Source organism: Pogona vitticeps, chromosome 2, assembly GCF_051106095.1.
Source record: "Pogona vitticeps strain Pit_001003342236 chromosome 2, PviZW2.1, whole genome shotgun sequence".
NCBI lineage: Eukaryota > Metazoa > Chordata > Lepidosauria > Squamata > Agamidae > Pogona > Pogona vitticeps.
The window spans coordinates 32,960,612-32,983,169 of NC_135784.1; the positions used below are offsets into that span (position 1 = coordinate 32,960,612).

The window sequence follows — 22,558 nt, forward strand, 5'->3', positions numbered from 1 at the left end:
AGATTGTCCTTCCAGATTGTCCTTCCTTATAGGTGTTTGAACAAAAGTTGGACATTCATCTGTCAGAGATGCTTTAGCTGCAGATTCTTGTACTGGCCAGGAACAGGGGTCAGTTATCCTTTACATATGCATAAGTGAAATCACATAAATTGCAGTGGTGTATTGCTACTAATTAAAGATATGTCAATTGTATTCCTGGTTGCATACCTGTTGCATGTCAAGACACAGGCAGCATTTTGTTAATTAGGGCAATTTGCCACCATGACTTATGAGATTCACATATGCTTCTGTAAATTGCCAATAGAATTCTGATGTTTAGTTTGAAATATGTGGCAATCTGCAGTTCACATAAGCACATACAAAATAAAATGTGTTACTCTTAAAGGTTCTAGAAGACTCTATGTTGTTTTTACTGCAACAGAGTAAGAAAACTCCCTCAATACCCAGTTTGGAATTGAAAGAGGTGTGCTAACAGAGTGGTAAACAATAATGCAGGCCTTGGCAGCTGTACATATGATGCATAAAGGAAAGAGAGGTGATCATGGCCAGTAATACTGTTGGGCAGAGTGGAGCAGCTGTCACAGAGAGCAGACGTTGGGTTGCGTGTCATGAAAGAACTGAACACTGTTGGCTGTTTCATGCATTGTCATGGCATTTCTACTGCGAGTGATGGGAAGAGGGACTTGTAGGATCTTCCTGTGACAAAGCAAACTGGCTCTATTTGGGTAACATACAGTATGACCAACGTGGGACAGAAGTCATCATTTGCTGTTCTGTCTCAAGCAGCCACATGTCTTTTGCCAATTAATTGGGGTGGGGGTGGGGAGGGAAGAAACAAGTGGAATGTGGAACTGCCCATATATAGGCACTGAGAAGATCTACTTCCCAGAATGCAAGTGTCAGTTATGTTAAGTTTGATGGGTCAGGTCAACAGAGACACTATGATAGATTAAGACTTTTCCTGAACAGAGGAACTGTCATTGTAGTTACAATGGTTTGTATATAAGTATAAAAACAACCACTGTTTAATTTTTGGAGATAAACTCTTTACACATATACTGTGTATTTTTTGAAGTCTCTCCTACTTTCGAAAGTAAAGATGTTTTACGGTCTTGTTATTAAGATTCACTTTGTGTTCTGTTTTGTCACGCACAAATGCAAAGCCAGTGAACTGGGGGCAGGTCTTCCCTGACACAATCCTGGAGGTTTTTGTGTGTATGTGTGTGCATTTGTGTGTGTGTGTAAGTAAGTAAGTAAGAATGTCTGTGCACGTGCATGCATACATGTATATCCCAAATAATCTCATGGTGTTTGATCATTGTAATCCTATATAATCTCTTTCAAAGACTAGAAATTGATTGCTACAAAACACACACACAAACACTCCTGCTGCCGACCTAGTAGTGGCATACATTATTTATTTCCTGTGGTAGATGGGAATTCCTGTTCAGCACATGGGACCAGCCAAGCTGGAGATGGTTGGTTTAAAACAGGGGTGTCCAACCTTTCACCTTCCCTGGGCCACATTAGAAGATGAAAATTTGGTTTGGGCCGCATGGGGGGGAGGCAGCCCTAGCTGTCCTCCGCAGCCCCGCTTACTGCCAGCTGCGATCTCAGACAGCAGAGGCTGCCAGCTTTGACTCCGGTGGCTTTATGGGGCCAGGAGGGGGTCCAACTATTGACAGGGACGGCGCAATGCAGTCACGCAGCCCCCCTCTCCCCTCTGCTCCTTCCTTCCTTCCCTCTCTCCCCCCCTACCGTTGTGACGTGCCTGGCTGCATTCTGGCCGCAAGCGCCGGCAGTGTAACTTGAAACTGGAATTTCTTTTTAAATGAAAAATTGAACTGGGCCGCATTACGAGCCGACCTGGGCCGCATGCGACCCACGGGCCGCAGGTTGGACAAGCCTGGTTTAAAACATAAAGTAGACCTCTCCTGGTTGCTAAGGGAGATTGGAAGGCTTCTCTGGCCCCTCCCCTAGTATAGTTTCTATTTGTACCTTAGCTGAGCAATGCCAGACTTGAAAGGGAAGAAGACAGGTGTGCCAATCGTAAAATAACACAAGACGAAACCTGAACTACACATGCACATCAAGCAATTATTGTAAAATGAAGCGCAAAAACATCTATCGAGGGCTGTCTTTTCCCCCTAGGCGCATTAAAGGAGTTATTCAGAATGATTCAGGGGGAAACAATTGTGGTACTGATTGCCATCAACACCTCACAGAAAGGTTTATTTCTGTACTCTCGGTGTAGTTAGGTTTATATATGGATGCTTTCTTAAGCAGAGTGGTGAGGTTTCAAAAGCCCCTAAAGCTATGCTTTCAATGGCAGCAGAATGGCTTTAGATTGCATGGCTCGTCTGTATGCCATGGTATCATCGTGTTCATCTCAGCGGTTGAAGGTTGCAGGTGTTGTTGTTTCTGGGGAGCAGTTCAGGTTTTTGGCTTTTTCCAAAAACAAGTAATGATCTAGCGGGTTTCGTGTGACCTTGGAAAGTGGCACAGAACATCTACAAGGGTTCTTGCACATAGTGTTGCTGCTGGAGCATCTGAAGCCAAACAGAGCGGAAAAGAGCAGGGATGATCAATAGACAGCCTGGAAGGGCAAGTGTCACAACCGTCTCTGTAGGGTATCAGCACATTTTGCTCCCAACTGCTATTTTATTCTTCTGGAGAAAGTGGTGGCCCAACAGATCCTTGGTTTAGCAGAACCAGCCCATCCCGAGCAAGTGAAGGGCAACAGCCACAGTATTCAATGGAATTGACCTGTGCTGGGTGCTGTGTTAGCCCCATGGAACACACATGCATGTTCCACATGTTTCATTCCTCATGTGTTTAGGATAGGAACATAAACACAGCCTCCTTTTCCTCCTTGAAGAGGATAGATCACTTGTGACCCTCTGGATGTTGTTGGCCTGTGGCTCCCATCAGACCTAGCTTAGTCATGGTGAGGAACACTGGGAGTTGCAATGTAACAACTTTTGCAAGGCTATATTTTGCCCACCCTTGTCCATAGAAGTTGAATGTGGCACATGTGGTCCCCCTCTTCCCGTTTACTTCCCAGCCATGAGGGTCATGACTAGGATGGGACAAATAGGGCTCCACACCAGGGTGGCAAAATCCAGAGAGTGCTGAAATGCTGGGCACCTTTTCCTTGAGGGGCTTACACCCATGCCTCAAGGTGAAGTGGATGGGAGATGATGCCTTTTGCCTCTGGTGCCAATATTGCTAGTTGTGGCTCTGTGAACCACTCTACATGTTTGGCCCAAGATGATCAGTGAGCTTCAAAGCCATCGAAGGGTTTGAACATGGATTTCCAAAGTCTGGGTCCAACTTTCCAACCACTGCATTATGTGATACAGTGGTGCCTCGCACAACGGGCGCCTCGTAGAACGATGAATCCGCTCTACGAGGCTGGTTTTGCAATCGCAAATGCGATCGCAAAACTGTGCCCGCATAGGGAGAAAATCGCAGAGCGGTTCGCTTACTGACCTTCGCTTTGCGACCCACGGATCAGCTGGTCAGCGGGTCCAAAATGGCCGCCGGAACAGCCGAAATGGCCGTGCACAGCGTTTTCGCGCCCTCGGTAAACGAGGGGAGGGCGCGAAAACGCTGTGCGCGGCCATTTCGGCTGTTCCGGCGGCCATTTTGGACCCGCCGACCAGCTGATCCGCGGTCTCGCTGCGGCCGAAATAGCCGCGCACAGTGTTTCGCGCCCTCCCCTCGCTTACCGAGGGCGCGAAAATGGCTGCCGGACCCGGAAAAGCATCGCTGTACGGTGAGTTTTTGACCATTTGGAATGCATTAAACGCTGGAATGCATTAAACGCTGTTTAATGCGTTCCAATGGCTTTTTTTGATCCGTACAGCGATGCTTTCACACAGTGAGGGTTAATCCGGAACGGATTAACCTCGCTGTGCGAGGCACCACTGTAATATAGAACCCAGATTCCTCAAATGGATGGCCCTGTCAGGACCACAGTAATCGTCTTAAAGCAAAACTTTGAACCGTTGGGATCTTATGAAATGCCCTAGGTTTGGGACTACTGGAGTTTTATTTGCAACTTCATATGCTGTCTGTGGCTTGAATGACTGGAGGGGTTTTTTGTCTGTCTATCCAGCACTAACCAATCACAGAATCATAGAATAATGAAATTGGAAGGGGCCTATAAGGCCATAAAGTCCAGTTCCCTGCTCAGTTCTTCCATTGTTGGAGCACTCACCACCTCTCGAGGTAATTGGTTCCATTGCCGTACCTCTCTAACAGTTCAGAAGTTTTTCCTGATATTTAAATGAAACCTGCCTTCCTGTAACTAGAGTTCATTGTTGCGTGCCATATACTCTGGGATGATCGAGAACAGATCCTGTCCCTCCTCTGTATGACATCAAGTATTTGAAAAGTGCTATCATATCTCCCACCAGTCTTCATTTCTCAAGGCTAAACATGCCCAGTTCTTTCAGTCTTTAATCATAGGCTTTGGTTTCCAGTCCTTTAATCATCCTTGTTACCCTCCCCTGAACTTTTTCAAATTTGTCAACATCCTTATTGAAGTATGATGTCAAGAACTGGACACATATTCAGATTGTGATCTATGATGATTCCAAGATCCTTCTGGCTTATAGTATTGCTGAACCAGATATCCCCCATCTTGTAACTGTTGGTGTGGTTTCTTTTTCCCAGGTGTAGTACTTTGCATTTACCCCTGTTAAATTTCATTCTATTGTTTTCAGCCCAGTACTCATTCCTTCCAGCCTTTGATTTCAAAAATAATCCTACCTGTCTGCCGAGTGTTTTCTCCTTATATTTCTTCAGTTGGTGGCAGTTGCTTGTTTGATGTTGATATATTCAATTATTTGCTACGTATGTGTACAGTAAAGAAAGCAGCATGTACAAGTCTTTAATTACAAGCTACTGTAAGTAAAGAAATATTTTTATTCTTTCTCCTACAAATGTCTCAGAGTGAGTTACTGAGATTTTAAGTGCCATTAATGAGACAGGGGTGGACTCTGGGGAACTTGTATTATTCTCCTCTGGGTCTCTGTACCCCTATTTAGCTACTCGCATTTGCATGCTTTCGAACTGCTAGGTTGGCAGGAGCTGGGACAAGCGACAGGAGCTCACTCTGTTGTGTGGATTCAATCGTACGACTGCTGGTCTTCTGACCCTGCAGCACAGGCTGTGGTTTAACCTGCAGCGCCACCACATCCCTCTCTGTACCTCTAATGCGTAGCAAAAACAGATTTTGCCAGAAATTCAAAACTCTGCAACAAGAGCAATCTAGAAATCTAGCAAAATAAAGATACTCACTCCCCAGCCATTGTAACATTAAGACCATAAGAAGTGTTGTGTTGGATCAGATTACAGGCCCATCTAGGTCTCAGCATGCTGTTCCCAGCAGCAGGCAGCCAAATGCTTCTGGGAAGCTAGAAAATAGGACATGATGGAGATAGCCATCTCCAGTTGTTTGTCCCCAGTATCTGATAATTATGTTAGCCTTAATGAAGGCAAACTGCTCAGCAGCCTCCTCAACAAAGAAAATTGCCGTGTAATTAACAGGCATTCAAGCTGGTTTCATTTCCAGACAAAGAAGCAGCAAACCACCAACTTCAGTTTTTTTTTCTGTGTTCATTAAAGACATTTATTCTCACCAAAAGAAATGTGAAAGAGAGGAAGCACAGATTTCTGCTATTGTTGCCTGCCCCAGTAAGTTCTGAAAAGCATTTGACTCCATCTGGCCTCCTGAATCCAAACCTTAAATTGCTACCATATGGAATCGGAGGTGAACATATGACCTTATCAAATCCAATCTATTCAGTGAGATTAAAGGAGAAACAAATTTACGAAGTGGATGGAGAGGGTTGAACAAACCAGGGTGCGACAAATTGCATTTTGTGGTGGCGGTTTTTGGAGTGGGTGCATGGGCTTAATGAGGTAACAGGAAGCCAGGGCTGAACCAGGCCTGTGTCAGAACTGAGCTTGAATTATTTATTTATTTAACGATTCCCAGGGTCTCAAATGAACTTTCCAGAAAGCAACTTCCCTAAATTCTGGCTCTGGCATCTGAGGTGTTCATTAATCAATTATATGCTATGAAGTTGATTCCCTTTTTCCAGGGTTCGTTTAGGTACGGAGTCCTCAGATGTGGTTTACCATTCCCTTTTGTGGGGCATTCAGGAACCATGCAGTTTGCCCTTGGAGGCTGTTTTTTTTTCCCTACAAGGCACAGTGGAGAATCAAACCCCTAGCCCCTACCTCCCCAGTCAAGTGCTCCATCTCACTGAGCTGTCCTGAGGGCAAACAGATGCTGATACAAAAGAAAATAAAGTGTTCAAGACGAGGAACTGTTGATAGTCTTATCCCCCATTTCATCCCCATCCCGTGAAAGGTGTACCAGGGCATGCATTCAGATCATACCTCTGTTAAAGGCCCAGCTGTGTGATTTTTCCTCTGCCCACCTAAAAATACTATAGAGCTATATTATGGCTCAAAATGCAACAGGTAGCCTAACACAGAAATGGAAACAGTTTTAAGTGTTGAATTTCTGCCTTACACTACATATATGGCCACCTTCTTTCCTGGCTTCACCTCCGAAAGGCCCAGCATTTCAAGCAAAACTGTTCTTATGTGGGTCAGCAATGCTATCAATATTCTAAATGTGTCTCTGACTGGGATTTAAGAAGAGAGCACGAGCGAGCAGGCATTGCCGTCTGAGTCACACAACGTCTGAAAGGAGCCAGACAGATGGTGCAGTCAGACTGAAGGGGAAAAACAAAACAAAACAACCAATCCCCCAAATCTCCCCAATATATGTGCTACAGCAAGAGTCTCAAGGAAGGCAGAGCCCTTGCATTTACTCTCACTGAAATCAATCAAGTTGAATTAGATGTGTGTAATGATGATGATGATGATTACAGGTGAAAGGCCTGTCACTATGAGGGCCAGGCCTGCTCACCACAGAGGGTTTATGAGAGGACAGATCTACAGTCCAGGAGATCTGGAGAGCTTAGAAAAATTACACTGTACTGGCTAAGTTACAGAAAATTGAGTGCAGACTTCCAAAGAATAGCAAGGAGAGACAAGAGGGCCTTCTTAAATGAACAGTGCCAAGAAACAGAGGAAAATAATAGAAAGGGAACATCCAGAGATCTCTTCAAGAAAATTGGAGATATTAAAGGAATATTTTGTGCGAAGATGGACATGATAAAGGACAAAAATGGTAGGGACCTCACAGAAGCAGAAGACATCAAGAAGAGGTGGCAAGAATACACAGAGGAATTATACCAGAAAGATCTGGATGCCCTGGACAGCCCAGATAGTATGGTTGCTGACCTTGAGCCAGACATCCTGGAGAGAGATGTCAAGTGGGACTTAGAAAACATGGCTAACAACAAAGCGAGTAGAGGTCATGGCATTCCACTTGAACTATTAAAAATCTTAAAGGTTTATGCTGTTAAGGTGCTACACTCAATATGCCAGCAAGTTTAGAAAATTCAGAAGTGGCCAGAGGATTGGAAAAGATCAGTCTATATCTCAATCACAAAGAAGGGCAAACCTGCCAAACAATCCTCCAACTACCGTAAAATTGCACTCATTTCACATGCTAGGAAGGTTATGCTCAAAATCCTACAAGGTAGGCTTCAGCAGTATGTGGACCGAGAACTTGAAGGGGCAGAGGAACTAGAGACCAATGTATTATCGAAGCCATTCACGGCCGGGATCTGATGGTTGTTGTGGGTTTTTCGGGTTCTTTGGCCGTGTTCTGAAGGTTCTTCCTGACGTTTTGCCAGTCTCTGTGGCCGGCAGAGACTGGCGAAACATCAGGAAGAACAACCTTCAGAACACGGCCAAAGAACCTGAAAAACCCACAACAACCATCAGAACTAGAGACCAAATTGCTAACATGCGCTGGATTACGGAGAAAGCCAAAGAGTTCCAGAAAAACATCTACTTCTGCTTCATTGACTACACAAAAATCTTTGAATGTGTGGACCACAGAAACTATGGCAAGTTCTTAAAGAAATGGGAGTGCCTAAACACCTTATCTACCTCCTGAGAAATCTATACGTGGGACAGGAAGCAACAGTTAGAACTGGATATGGAACAACAGATTGGTTCAAAATTAGGAAAGGAGTACAACAAGGCTGTATATTGTCCCCCTGCTTATTTAACTTATATGCAGAATACATTATGCAAAAGGCTGGACTGGATGAATCTCAAACTGGAATTAAGATTGCCGGAAGAAATATCAACAGTCTCAGATATGCAGATGATACCACTCTGATGGCAGAAAGTGAGGAGGAATTAAGGAACCTCTTAATGTGGGTGAAAGAGGAGAGCGCCAAAAATGCTCTGAAGGTCAACATCAAAAAAACTAAGATCATGGCCACTGGTCCCATCACCTCCTGGCAAATAGAAGGGGAAGATATGGAGGCAATGACAGATTTTACTTTCTTGAGCTCCATGATCACTGCAGAAGGTGACAACAGCCACAAAATTAAAAGACACCTGCTTCTTGGGAGGAAAGTGATGACAAACCTCGACAGCATCTTAAAAAACAGAGACATCACCTTGTGAACCAAGGTCCGCATAGTCAAAGCTATGGTCTTTCCAGCAGCGATGTATGGAAGTGAGAGCTGGACCGTAAAGAGGGCTGACTACCAAAGAATTAATGCTTTTGGATTGTGGTGCTGGAGGAGACTCTTGAGAGTCCCCTGGACTGCAAGGAGAACAAACCTGTCCATTTTGAAGGAAATCAATTCTGAGTGCTCATTGGAAGGACAGATGCTGAAACTGAGGCTCTAATACTTTGGCCATCTGATGAGAAGAGAAGACTCCCTGGAAAAGACCCTGATGTTGGGAAAGTATGAAGGCAAGAGGAGAAGGGGACGATAGAGGACGAGGTGGTTGAACAGTGTCACCGAAGCTACCAACATGAATTTGACCCAACTCCGGGAGGCAGTGGACGACAGGAGAGCCTGGCGTGCTCTGGTCCATGGGGTCATGAAGAGTCGGACACGACTTAATGACTAAACAACAACAACTGGCTGAGGGTATTTCAGGTGTTTTGCTTCACAAAAGTAATTGTCCCAAATTCTGTGGAAAATCACAAAATCCTTTATACGTTGCATTGTTTTTGCCTGCCTTTCTTGAGTTGAATTGCAGATGGTATTTCCTGGTTAAGAAAACACCATCAAGTTCTCAAGGCCATTTGGAGGGATGATGGCTAAATATCTTTCGATTCAAACCTTTATAACAACAGCTTTTTCCCATGAAACTCAGCAGACTCAGCCCTTCTTTGCTTCAAATGCAGTTCCACCCATTTTCTTTTAAGGCTCCTCTTTCCCAGCATGGCACAGAAAGCAATTTTATTTAATAGAACATGAAGGGAAGCTTTTGGGGGGTGGGGGAGACAGCTCTTGTTTTCAAAGCACCACCCTTCCCTCTACATATTCCCGCTCGGAATTTTATTTCATAGGGTGAAAACCCTAAAATTAGAGCCATCGTGGTATAGTACACAGACTGGGATTCAGGAGACGTCAGTTCAAATCACCATTTGGCCATGGAAACTTACTGGTTAAGCCCCTCCTTAGACACCTCACATACTTCAAAAACTATTAAGGTCTCTTTAGTTCAGAACAGCAACTCCAAAGCGCAGTTCCCTGAAGTGGGTACTTTATGGGCATTCTCTTCAACTTGATAGTACTTTAGGATTTCAGCATGTCTTAATCTGGCTATAGAAAAGAGGCCCCACTGAATAACACTTCATCAGAGATGGATTCAACTCCTCCCAATCAACCTTGGAGGAAGGAGTGGCTGAACGAAACAATTTTCTGGAAAATGGAGATCAGAAGTAGTATGACTCATACATTTAGTTTCAGCAGCCGTTTTTGCAGCCTTCCAGTGGGTATTTTATGTACTTAATAAATCACTGAAATTTTTAAAAAAATAAAATACATAATTGAAACCAGAGGTGTGCTAATCGGTGCTTTTGGACCCCAATTTCCACCACTCCCTAGGCAGCTATCCTGGATGCGGCATTCTGGGCGGGTTGGCCTAAAAACACGTTATGTGCACACCTCCAAAATAGAATGCTTATTTTGAGCAGACATTTTATGTGTGATACAAGCTGGCAAAGTTGTCATGTGAGAAGTACCACCTTCCAGATATTTGCTCATAAGGGAATGACAAACCGCTTCTGAGTATTCTCTACCTGGAAAACCCTGAAAAGGATTCTTAGGTGCTCTGGACCGGGGACTCCGAGTTAGGCAACCTTCCACATGCTTTCAATGACAACTGGACTAAGCCCCACATAGCTGGGCCAACAGTCAAGGACAGTGGGACCTGTAGACTGAAACATCTGAAGGGCCAAAGATTATCTACCTTGGTTCTAAGGGCCAACAGGGTGGAGGCAAAGGGAAAGTCTTACCTTCTGTGATGTTCAAGTGAAACGCCCCATGTGCAGCCTGTGATATCGCCAGGAAGCTCACCAGTTCTAGGAGAAGCAGCATCTGAGGACAGGAAGAGAGTGATTGCCTGTAAAAACATGATATCGTAGTATAATCATGTCTGCTTGCATTTCATTGTCTACCTTAGGGCTGGTGGGCATAATGAGCTGCGTGAACTATGTTCTTAAAAAAAACCCAAAAACGGTCATAGTACACCAGGGTAATCCATGCGTTTTGCACAAAGTGAAGAAGAAATATGTATGTGACCTCATAAATGATAGAAATGAGGCATATTTGCATAAATTGACAAACTTTGCATAATTCATTCTCCTTCTGCTAGTTCCAAGAAGGCCTGAGTATATTAATTGCATACAATACATTCCCTTTGGTTTTAGCTGCTGTTGTATTGCTAGCTAGAAGGACCTCAAGTAGCAGGATTGGTAAAACTTTCCCTTTGCCCAAGATAGTGGTTCCCAATCTTGGGAAATCCAGGTGCATTTGGAATGCAACTACCAGAAACTACCTGGGCAGCACAGCAGATGGTGATGATTTCTGGGCTTTAGAGCCCAGGAATTACGATCCAAGAACACCCAGTTTAACTTGGGTTGGAAACCACTGGCCTGAGAATTTACCGTAAGTTGCTGTTGCCAATCAGAGCAAGTTTTAATGAGCTTGATAGGCCAATAGCATGACTCAATATAAGACAAGTTTCTATAGAAGATAAAGCTAAAGCATTATCTCAAGGTGAAGAATTGGGTTGCCAGGTCTCAGTCAGTATGCTGGGTGAAGTCTTAGGGAACTGCTATGCCCAGGCAGGGAAACAAATCAGGAAGCTCTTTAGATAGCATGGATTTTGTGTGTGAGAGAGGTGAGTGCTATTTGCCGCCACTTACTCCCAGATGGCATGAGATATCACTTGATTGGTTGAGAAGGTGCTCATGTGTATTACGAACCAAAAAGTCAGGAGTGCAGATATGGAACTGGGTAAGAAGCTGGTCACCCAGGCCTTACACACTTTAGGCTAGAGGGTGGGAATATAGAGAAGAATCCCCATGAACTGGAGATAAGTGATCAGAGATAACCACAGGGATTCCACCCTGTGCTGCTGACCCTCCCATTCAGGAGGGACAAAAGACGCACACAAAGATGACAGCACTCAACTAGCGCATGGAGGTGTTGCCTGAGAAATCTTCACTCCTTTTTCCTCTTCCCCAGTGGCGGGGAGGGGGAGAACCCCAGCTGTCCACCACAAGTAGTTCCCCAGTCTCCTCTGATGGGGAAATAGATGGCAATTTGTCTCCCTTGTGTGACTGCCTGGTGCCATCTAGATCCCAGCTAGACCCTGATCCGTGCCCAAGCTGGACCTTTTTGGTCCAGCTGTAGAGTTTCTACATTTGTGGCTAGGCTGGAACAATTCCCTGACAGACAGAAGAGTCGCTTTAAAGAAGATTGCCCCTGTTACAGTGATCCTTTCTGGTGTGATCAGGTGCACACCTTTGTAGCTAGAGTAACATTTTTCTCAGTGTCCCTTACTCTGTGTGCTTTATTGCTTAAATACTTTCAAGCCTTTGACTTTTATGAAGCTGCTTTATACTGTACTGGGAGCAGAAGAAAAGTTTAATTTTTTTGAGTAAGGATCTTAGAATCCTACAGCCAGGAATTTATTCACCAAAAAAATCCTGTTCCCTATCCCCACATAGACATACAAAGCATAAGGTGCAGGCATTCCATTTCTGCTATATATACACAGAACATGTGCGAGGAAAGGACTTTTCTTACAACTGCGCACCAAAAGCTGCTGGCCATACATTCAGAGAGACAGCAGCAAGATGCTGAAGGAGTGGTTTGTATGCCACACAGAATACCCAGTTTCTCCCTGCAGCCTTCAGTTCCATAACAGTACCAGGTTTGGGGAAAGATGCAGCTAACAGTACATTCAAATTCTACATAAGTTTTTCTTTATTTCAGGCAGCAGAATGTATTAGGTCACTCCTACTCCACCTGAACCCACTGACCTGACTTTGCAGCAAGTCTTAAGCCACATTGCATCTTGACTCATGCAATGTGCTCTTCATGAGACTACGTTGCTCTTTCTAAAAGAGCTGACTTTTAATGACTGACTCAAGGCTCTGTGACATACGTAGTTCCTCCATATCAATAGGAAAATTCACCTAATGCTTCCCTGCCTCTGCCCCCGCCCCCAAAAAGCAGCACTGAGAGAAAGCTATTTTCTTAAAAGAAAATGGATAAATAATAATTTCCTGTTTCCTGTCATGTTAATTGTATACCACACTGAAATAACGCACAATAGCATACAGCTGGTATTAAAAAAAGAAAAGAAAAGTGGCCAGTTGATTTAAATTTTCTCTTTCTTTTTTTCTTAAATAACAATTTGTTAATTTTAACATTAGACTTTATTTCGTGCTTTATTAATTACTTAATAGTCTGTTAAAAAATTGTCTCCAATATCTGGCACACACAATTCCGGCAACTGTTATCATGAAACAGTTCTTTGTCCACAGATACTAAACAGTGTCTTTCCAATGCATTAATCAACAATCTTGCTGCAAGCACTATCCAAGAATTCTTTCTATCATAATTATTTATTTTCATTCAGTACTCTTTTGTTAGTGAATATCTCCAAAATGGAAAGAAAGTGTTATGCACAGTTCACATTGCCAACACTTGGATGGCCCTTCATACTATGGGGCTGCCATCTGGTTATCCTCCCTTATGTTCACAATCCATGAAAAAGAGTGTTCAGTGTTTCAAACATACTCCTATACATGCTTCGGTAAATCAGATGAGATCCGGCAAATCACATGATTCAGTGAAGGCTCTTCCAATCTACAAGGGAGGGTTGGTTTCTTTTTTCCTTTCCATCTTTGGCCAGATTCCTACTGGTTCTTTATGCCGGTATAAGTGCAATGGTACAAATCACAATTGCAAACTGCTACTGGTTAAGAAGTCACTGTACCTCCACAGAGAGGAGCCAGTCTATGCAACCTTGGGCAAGCTGCACAGTTCCCAGAGCACCTTCAGAAAAAGGAAATGGTGTGCCTTTGCACCAGTGTAGATTTTGGCTAAGTGGAAGTTGAGTCAACTGGATTTCGTTCTTATTAGGTTGGAACGTTTTGCTACTCATCCAAGTAGCTTATTCATTCTGAGGAGATGTTTGGATGAGTAGCGAAACCTTTCAACCTAATAAGTCAGTTGCCATGACTCAAGTTCCAGATAACCTCACCTGGATGACTGATAATCGTCACAGATTTTGGCTAAGGTTTACTAAACGTACACCTCCCTTTCCAGCCTTACCATGTTCTCTCATTCCCACTAATTCCCTTTTCTCTAGATATAGACCCCCTGAGTCACTTCCAACATTTTGATGGTGGGAGAGGGGCTGGAAGGAACTGGAAAGGGAAGAGGAATTCTGGTAGCATCTCTTTCCATTTTGCCCATTCTCTCCATCATTTTGAACATAGGGGTTGACAAAATGCAGCCTTTGGGTCTTATATGGCCCCCAGTACAGTTCCTAGCACTGTTTGGGGCTGGAGTCCCCTTGAACCTGCAAGATAACATTTTGAACATTTTAGGCTCCCTTGCTTTAAGAACCTACTTTTTAATTGTTCAAGACATTCTCCTGTGGCCTCTAAGAGAGAAGAAAGACCATTTTTGCCCTCCTCCCCTCCCCAGCACTCAGGGCTCCCACATCCTATTTCTTTCAAAGGTAAATTTAGCAAACAGACTTTGGGGGCAGCAAAGGTTTAATTTAAAAAAAAAAGAAAATATTTTTGAGAAGGTGGGACATGGGAGCAAGTGCAGCCTTCTGAAGTTCTGGGTTGTGTTTGGGTGGCCCTCAGACCTCTGGAAGTTTCCTGTCTCACCATAAATTTTTGTACCAGTTCAAATCTGCTAAGAAACAAAGTATGTCTTTGAGAAAGCCTATATTCTTTCATCCTGCTCAGTTTTTCAAAAGGTATTATATGTTTAAAATAGGATTTTCATGTTAGAAAGGGTGTGAAATACGCTGTCAATTGGAGCCAATGCAATATTGTGGTTAGAATCCTGTGCCGGGTGAGAGTTAGGTTCTAATTGATGTGGTCAGTCTCTCTCTCTCTCTCTCTCTCTCTCTCTCTCTCTCTCAGCCTCATGCGCATCTCAGGGCTATTGTAAAAATAAAGATGGGAGGAGGAGAGCCATGCTAGCCACCTTAAGTGCACTGGAGGAAATACAGAATATAAACTCAACTAATAAAAAGAATTGAAAGCATAGGCTTGAATGTGTACACAGTTCATTTCCTCCCTTAATGTTGCAGTGTGCTAATAATCTATTGTTAACATTCTCATCTTCCTACCTATAAACTCCTTGCAGTCTGTACCATAGAAGGAGGAGGGGGAGATTTCAGCAGAAATAAAGTGTGATGGAATGCTTGACCCTCTCCCATAGGTCATTTTCCTGCTTCTACACATACACTCCAGCCACTTACCCTTTGACAGGTTCCAGCACGTGTTTTCAAAGGTAGGATGGCAGGTGTAAACAAGGCACACCTTGTTTTTAAGGAGAAAACTACATCCTGGAGGATTCTAGGAGTGTTGCTCTTATGTGCCATGAAACCATGTCCAACTTATGGCAACCCTAACAGGATTTTAAGTTATGTGAGAAATCCAAGGAGTAGCTTACACTGGTACCCCCTTCAATGGGTTTCCATGTCTGAGCAGGGATTTGAACAGAGTCTCCAGAGTCATAGTCTGACTCCCTATCCACTACACCACACTGCTCTTCTGTGGGAGTATGATTCTTCTTAAACAGAAAGCATGCAGCTTTTCATAGAAGAGCAGCAATTTTGCCACTAATGTCCCAGTTTTAGTAAAATTGGCAGTATTACCAGGTAAGTGGTGCAGGAGTGCCCAGTGTGTTACCCACCCCAATGAGGTTACTCAATACAGTGGTGCCTCGCTTAAAGATTGCCTCGTTAAACAATGAAACCGCTTGACGATGAAGTTTTTGCGATCGCTTTTGTGATTGCAAAACAATGTTCCTATGGGGAAAATTCGCTTAATGATGATCAGTTCCCTGCTTCGGGAACCAATTTTTCACTAAACGATGATTCTGAAACAGCTGATCGGTGGTTTCTAAAATGGCCCCCCGCTGTGCAAAATGGCTCCCCGCTGTGTTTTCAGGACAGATTCTCCACTTTACAGGCACCGAAAATGGCCGTCCCTATGGAGGATCTTCGCTGGATGGTGAGTTTTCAGCCCATTGGAACGCATTGAACCGGTTTCAATGCATTTCAATGGGCTTTTTCGTTTCGCTTGACAAGGATTCCGCTTAACAGCTGGCTGGGGTTTCTGGGATTTGCAGTTCAAGAAAACCAGGGTTACCCAAAGTTGGGAAACACTGCTCTAACAGATGCAGCCTCCCTTGTTAGGGATGCTTTGAGACCAGATATTTCCAAGAGCTCTCCGAAAGCAATCCATGAAAAAAACAAATGTTTGCAGCTACGTATCTTATCCTTCCTTCTTTACCTTAACAGATTTTTTGTGGATTAGGAAAAAGGCAGAAGAAGCCGTGGGAAAATGAAGCAGATGTTTGCCATGACATCTGGACACCCACCTCCATCCTCCCATTCTGTTTGAGGCAGACTGATTGCATAAACCACCTCTTCTGGAAGCACCCTAGTTTTCTAGAGGGGATTCTCACCTCCAATCTCGCATCATTTCAACCTCCTCCCAGCTGCATCAACAGCTAAGGACGCAGATGATTATTATTATTATTTTGCCAGAGACTTGAAAAGAGCATTTGTTTTACGGAGAGGGAAGGTAGCTAATCCTAGATTCCCTCAAGGCCCTCTCCTTTCAGAAACATCCAACTATAGGAAGAAATCTTCCTTTTAAAAAGGAAATATATAACAATTTTACAAAGCTTTATTTATTTGGTAGCTTCACCCCTTAAGCCAAGGGTAGGTAACAAAAATGGATGGCATGCCCCCCACAGGTTTCCATTCGCTGCTGAATTTGGTGAGACAACAGTGATTGCCCTCCCCATATCTTTTCACTTTAATACAAGGTGCATGGAGTGGGTGTGTATGACCTGTTTAAAAAGACAACTAGGGTCCCAAAACGTATCCCCAAAAGCACAATTTTTCTTTTTATCAAAGGCAGGCGCTCCCCATGGCAAGGAAGGGCTTGATTCCTGCATTGAATTTTGGTGATGGGAGTGTAGCCCATGGTAGGTTTTGTCTGTAGGGTGTTTGACCCTGTGAGACTTAAGGAACCATTCTAGTGCTCCCTCAGATTTCATTCCCACACCTGTAGCATCCAATCTCATTCCAGTGTTGTTGCAATGCCTGGGGGAGGCCTTGGGCAATGGCTTATGGTAATAGAGCTAGGGTTGCCATGACAGCATCAACTCATTCCCTAAGACTTCAGGGCCAAAATCCGAGACTGGAGGTGGAAGGAGAAGGTAGGCCATTGTAATGTCACAGCAGTAGGCCCTAGTGGTGTGATAGAGACTGGGCTGGCATGTGCTGGAATACTTTTGTACATACATACTCTTGTATGTGCCACAAGAAGAATCACCAGTCACAGCTTAATTCGCTGTCTTGTTTGCAATGGCACAAAAGGCCCATATGCACCCAGCCACGGCTGCCATCCCTAGTCCCCGACCCTTGGTCCTGACTTGTTGGTGTGCAAATATTGTGCAAATGCAAACGTCTTGGTGCTGAGCCACGGAACCCTGCTGTCAGCTAAGAGGTTAAGAAGCTAAGAAATTGGTGCCTAGGCTTTTAAAAACAACAACAACAACACACACAAAGATCAAGCTTTTTCCTCCTCCAGCATGGCATGTTCTAAGATTTGTCTTGTTGAGAAACATAGTCATTCCCAGAGGAGACATTAGCTCGTACTGTGAGACCTCACAACGCTAAAGAGGATGGTTAGGATGTGTCTCTATTTTTACCTGCAAGTTGTCTGAGACTATATCAGAAAACACGTTTTAGGCTTCTTGTCAGAGAGAGATCCCTGACTTCTTAGAAGGGAGTGGGAAAACATGTTCATTTAGTTTTGTGGAGCGAAGTACAAAATAGTGCTTTCTCCTCATTCCACCAGGGAACAAGACTCCTTGGCACCCCAGCCGAGGCAAGAAGCCTAATGTAGGGAGGCCAGGACAGGGCATGTGGTTTACACAGCTGTGCCCTCCAACAGATGGCTCTTAAGAAGAACAGCTGGGATGGTCTCATCTGTCCCCAGATGTAGCTGCTTCATTTTGCTTCACTTTCAGGCCAATGCTGGAACATGGCCTTTTTTTTACCCCTGGCTTCCCAAATTCCCTCACCTGTGCCCCTGTGAGCACTCGTGTGTGCATATGTCTGTGAGAGGCCACAAAATGGCTTCTTCCACTGTCTCCCGACGTTGGTGAAGAAGACAGCTTTGCCATCTGCTCCCACATCCTAACTCTGATCGCAGACTGGCTGCGCAGCCGCTTCTAACAGCACAGAGAGTGACTATTTATACAGCTATTGACTGACAGCAGCAGAAGAAGAGAGAAGCTATGGGAATACAGAGGGCTAGGAGCACATACTAGGTGTATGTGAGGTGAATAAGAGAGGATGGTGGTGGAAGGAGGCAGAATCTATACTTGCTTCTGTGGCCAGGAAAAAGCCCTTTTATCATCCCCAGTTGCGTCACAGACATTATATTGAGGGAAACAATTAGAGAGGCACAAGAAGAAAACAAGCATGACGCAGATAACATTATTGTGTTATTAAACACTGGGAATTAAAAAGGAGGGGGCCGCCTGAAATTGGAAAAGAGCAAAGTGAAGGCCACTGCTACCCTCTAGTGCCTATAGCTGTTCATAACGGTTCCTTATTAGTCTTGTTTCTGCTGCCCTCCTGTGGCGGTTGAAGGTTGCTGCACATGGCTACGTTTTTGACAGGCAAAGTCTGAAGACATAATCAGACTTTTTATAGGTAACTCTGATTAGAGCGGAAAGCACATCAATGTTGACAGGAGCAGACTTTGAGAAATCAGATTTCAAAAGAATTCCATGCATGTGGAGATCAAAACAAAGCCAAATAATTTGCATATTAAGTGAAGTGAGAAAAATATCCAGTTACTGTATGCACTCAGACATTTTCAGCAGTTAAAGAACTGCTTCTTCTAATCACAGACTATCTATAACACATGCTTCTGTCCTAATTTTTTTCCACTATTTGAGCTGGTTGTTCTGTTCTGGCTGGGAATAAAAATTTGTACTGGCTGCGGTCTACAGAACAACTCTCTTGAACTGGCCTTGGTATATAAAGCTGTTCTCCTGGTTCATCTGAGAGATGAGATCCTTAGCCAACATAGTCCGTGGAGAGGGATAATGGGATTTGTGAGTCAGGAGGGCTGCACAACCCCAGTCTCTGGTCAAAGAGCATCATCTGTAAGGCTGTGTTTGCACAAAATATTCAGAACTGTGGGAGACAAGCTGGCCAGGTGGACTTGTCTTGTGAACAAACAGGAATGAGGATGCAAAAACATTTGAAATTACTGCAAGCAAGGAAAGAGTGCACCTGCAGTTAGATAAGATGCACATTTTGACATACATGTTAAGGCATGCTGGATTTACTCTCACGACCTGTGATCCAGCAGATGAAACAACACAGGGGGAAGCCTGCTTAATGGAGATGGAATTGAGAGGGACGAGAAGCAAACTACTGTCCTGAGCAATGCAGCAACTGAATTTCTACAGTCCTTTTAAATAAACACATGCATACACACAGTGGCTGAAATCCTGTTGCTTAGAGTAGTAAGTCATTAGAGTAGGCCCACAGAATCAGAGATGATTTCATGAGTCAACTCCTCCATCTATTGATCTGAATAGGCCTACTCTACTTGTGACTTAGACCTCCTTATCCACAGGAACTGTAGTTTGCCCCCTCCCTATATACAACATCCATTCCCTTGTATGTTGTATATAAGGGTTCCCTTGTATCCATGGTTTCAGGCATCCACAGTAGATAGTGGAACTCATCCCTCAAGGGTACAGGGTCCTATTGTACTTTAGCATAATAAGTCACAACTCAAGTAGGCCAATTTGAATCAGTGGAACTTATGGAGAAGTTGATTCACTAAATCCACACTGATTCTAGACCTACCCTAGTGGAATTTACGACACTTAGGGACAGAATTTGCGAACCAGTGGATATTCTCTATCTGGATTTTCAAAAGGCGTTTGAGGTGCTCCCTCACCAAAGGCTGATGAGAAAACTCCAGTGTCTGGGGATAAGAGGGCAGGTCCTCTTATGGACTGAGAATTGGTTGAGAACCAGGAAACAGAGAGTAGGTGTCAATGGGCAATTTTCACAATGGAGAGAGGTGAAGAGCGGTGTGCCCCAGGGATCTGTCCTGGAACCAGTGCTTTTCAACCTATATGACCTGGAGACAAGGATAAGCAGTGAGCTGGCCAAGTTTCAACATAACACAAAACTTTTTCGGGTGGTGAAGACCAGAAGGGATTGTGAAGAACTCCAGAAGGATCCCTCCAAACTGGGAGGATGGGCGGCAAAATGGGAAATTTATTTCAATATGAGAAAATGTAAAGTAATGCACACTAGGGCAAAAAAAAAAATCAAAACTTTAGTTATCAGCTGATGGGTTCTGAGCTGTCCGTGATGGATCAGGAAAGAGATCTTGGTATGCTGGTGGACAGCGCTATGAAAGTGTCAATCCAGTGTGTGGTAGCAGTGAAGAAGGCCAGTTCCATGCTAGGGATCATTAAAAAGAGGACTGAAAATAAAACAGCCAACATTATAATGCTATGTACAAAATGCTAGTAAGGACGCATCTGGAGTATTGCATACATTTCTGGTCGCTGCATTTCAAAAAAGACATCCTGGAACTGGAAAAGGTGCAGAAGAGAGTGATTAAAATGATGACTGGGCTGGGGGCACCTCCCTTATGAGAAAAAGCTACAGCATTTAAGGCTCTTAAGTCTAGAGAAAAGGCACTTGAGGGCGGAATATGATTGAAACATATAAAATGATGCCGGGGATGGATAAAGTGGATAGAGGGAAGCCCTTTTCCCTCTCACACAATACCAGAACCAGGGGACATCCACTCAAATTGAGTGTTGGGAGAGTGAGGACAGACAAAAGAAAATATTTCTTTACCCAGCATGGCATTAGTCTGTGGAACTCCTTGCCACAGGATGTGGTGATGGCATCTGGGATTGGACAGATTTCTGGAGGAAAAGTCCATCATAGGTTACAAGCCATGTTGGGGATGTATAATCTCCAGGCTTAAAAGGAAGTGAGTATAAGACTGCAGTGTATAAGTGTGTATAAGACTGCAACCCTAACTATACAATCTAGAATGCAGGAATAAAAACATAATTCAGCTCTTCTTGCTATAGAGTATGATGGGCAACCTGCAAAATGCTTTCCAATCACCATCTCTGGACCTTAGGAAGCTGTATCCATAGTTTGCCCACCCTGAAAGTATGGAATCAGGGCAATCTGATACATTATTAGCACAATCAATCAATCAATCAATCAATCAATCAATCAATCAATCAATCAATCAATCAATCAATCAATCAATCAATCAATCAATCAATTTATTATTATTTATTTATTTATTAATTTTTATCTCACCCATTTAGTTCTCAGGCCACTACTCTGGGTGGCTTCCAATATTGTAAGATAAACTTAAATATATGATAAAACTACAATAGCAACCTAATAGAATAACACACAAAAACTAGGTCTATGACTATGAAATAACTAATTAAAAAAATACAGATAATACCAATAAGCCCTGAACAGAAGGTATCTAATATATTTGTTTAAATCAGCTTTCCAAAACAAATAGTGAACGTAATATTCAGGACATACTTCTTCAAAATAAACAAATGACTAAAAATTCATAGATTCTAAAAGGTTGTCTGAAGTTTGAAGTTAATTTTTTTTTTACAGAGCTTGGAATCCCATCGTCCATACTGTATATATGTTTCTAACAGAGATGGGCATGAATTAAGATATGAATTAACCATTTGTTAAAACAATCAGTAATTCATTGATTTGTATTTGCATTCGTATTTACTCTCTGACAAATACAAATCAATTTTCAGTGATCTTTTTGTCAGTTTGCTGGACTGTAAAATGCCCTCCCAGGCACCGAGAGACACCAAAATTGCAGAGACGCATCCCCTGACTCTCCTCTACAATCCCATGAAGATTGGGTTTCCCCCAGCCAGGTGTTAAAAGGCACTTTCCTGGGGAGGTGCACTTTGTAGGTGTATAATTCAGGATTTATATAGAGAAAGATCAAAATTGTTTTTTATGAGGGAGACAGATGGCTGATTTAATGAGAAGAGTACTTAATGCAATGCATTTAGTGAAAGGAACCAAAGCAAAAGCTGGGGTTCTAGTCTTTTAGGTATTTTTAAAGCATTTTATTTATTTATTTATTTATTTATTTATTTATTTATTTATTTATTTATTTATTTATTTATTTATTTATTTATTATATTTTTATCCCACCCATCTACACCAAGGGTCTACTCTCAGCGGTTTACAAATTTAAAAACAGTAAAACCAAAATTAGGGCTAGAGTAATAATGAGTGATGGTATATCACAGCTAATAGCCTTAGGTTGTGAAACGGGACAAGGCTGCCCATTATCTCCAGTTTTATTTACATTAATATTAGAAATGCTGGCACAGGTAATTAGAGAGGACAAACAAATAAAGGGAATAGGGCACATGGAAGACAGCAAAATAAACCTGCTTGCAGATGATACATTATTAATAATTAAGAATCCGTTAGAAAATATTGAGAAAATAAAATGACATTTGAGGAAATAACAGGTTTAAGTGCAAATTGGAGCAAATCAGAATGTATATTACTAAATTATGATCAACAAGAAAAGGTGTGTATGAAAAATTCTAGGGCTTAAAAAGTTCTATCAAATTTTTGGGAATAAATATAACTTGGGAAGTTTGTGACACCCGTGAGCCGGGTCGTGAGGTGATGCTAGGAGTGCCGTCTCGCCCGAAAGCCTCCGTGGACACTCAGACAGCCCCCAAGCCATTTCCACCCCGGATGCTACACCAGTCCGTTGATACAG

At 43.2% G+C, this 22,558-nt stretch overlaps 1 protein-coding gene across 1 annotated transcript in view; it reads right to left on the minus strand.

Annotated features, from left to right (window-relative positions):
- GABBR1 (gamma-aminobutyric acid type B receptor subunit 1) overlaps positions 1 to 22,558 on the minus strand; it is a 184,878-nt gene that overhangs the window by 66,713 nt on the left and 95,607 nt on the right. Inside the window, exon 3 of the mRNA XM_072988844.2 lies at positions 10,427 to 10,508. Within this exon, the coding sequence (XP_072844945.1) occupies positions 10,427 to 10,508 (82 nt within the window). The remainder of the gene's footprint in view (positions 1 to 10,426; positions 10,509 to 22,558) is intronic.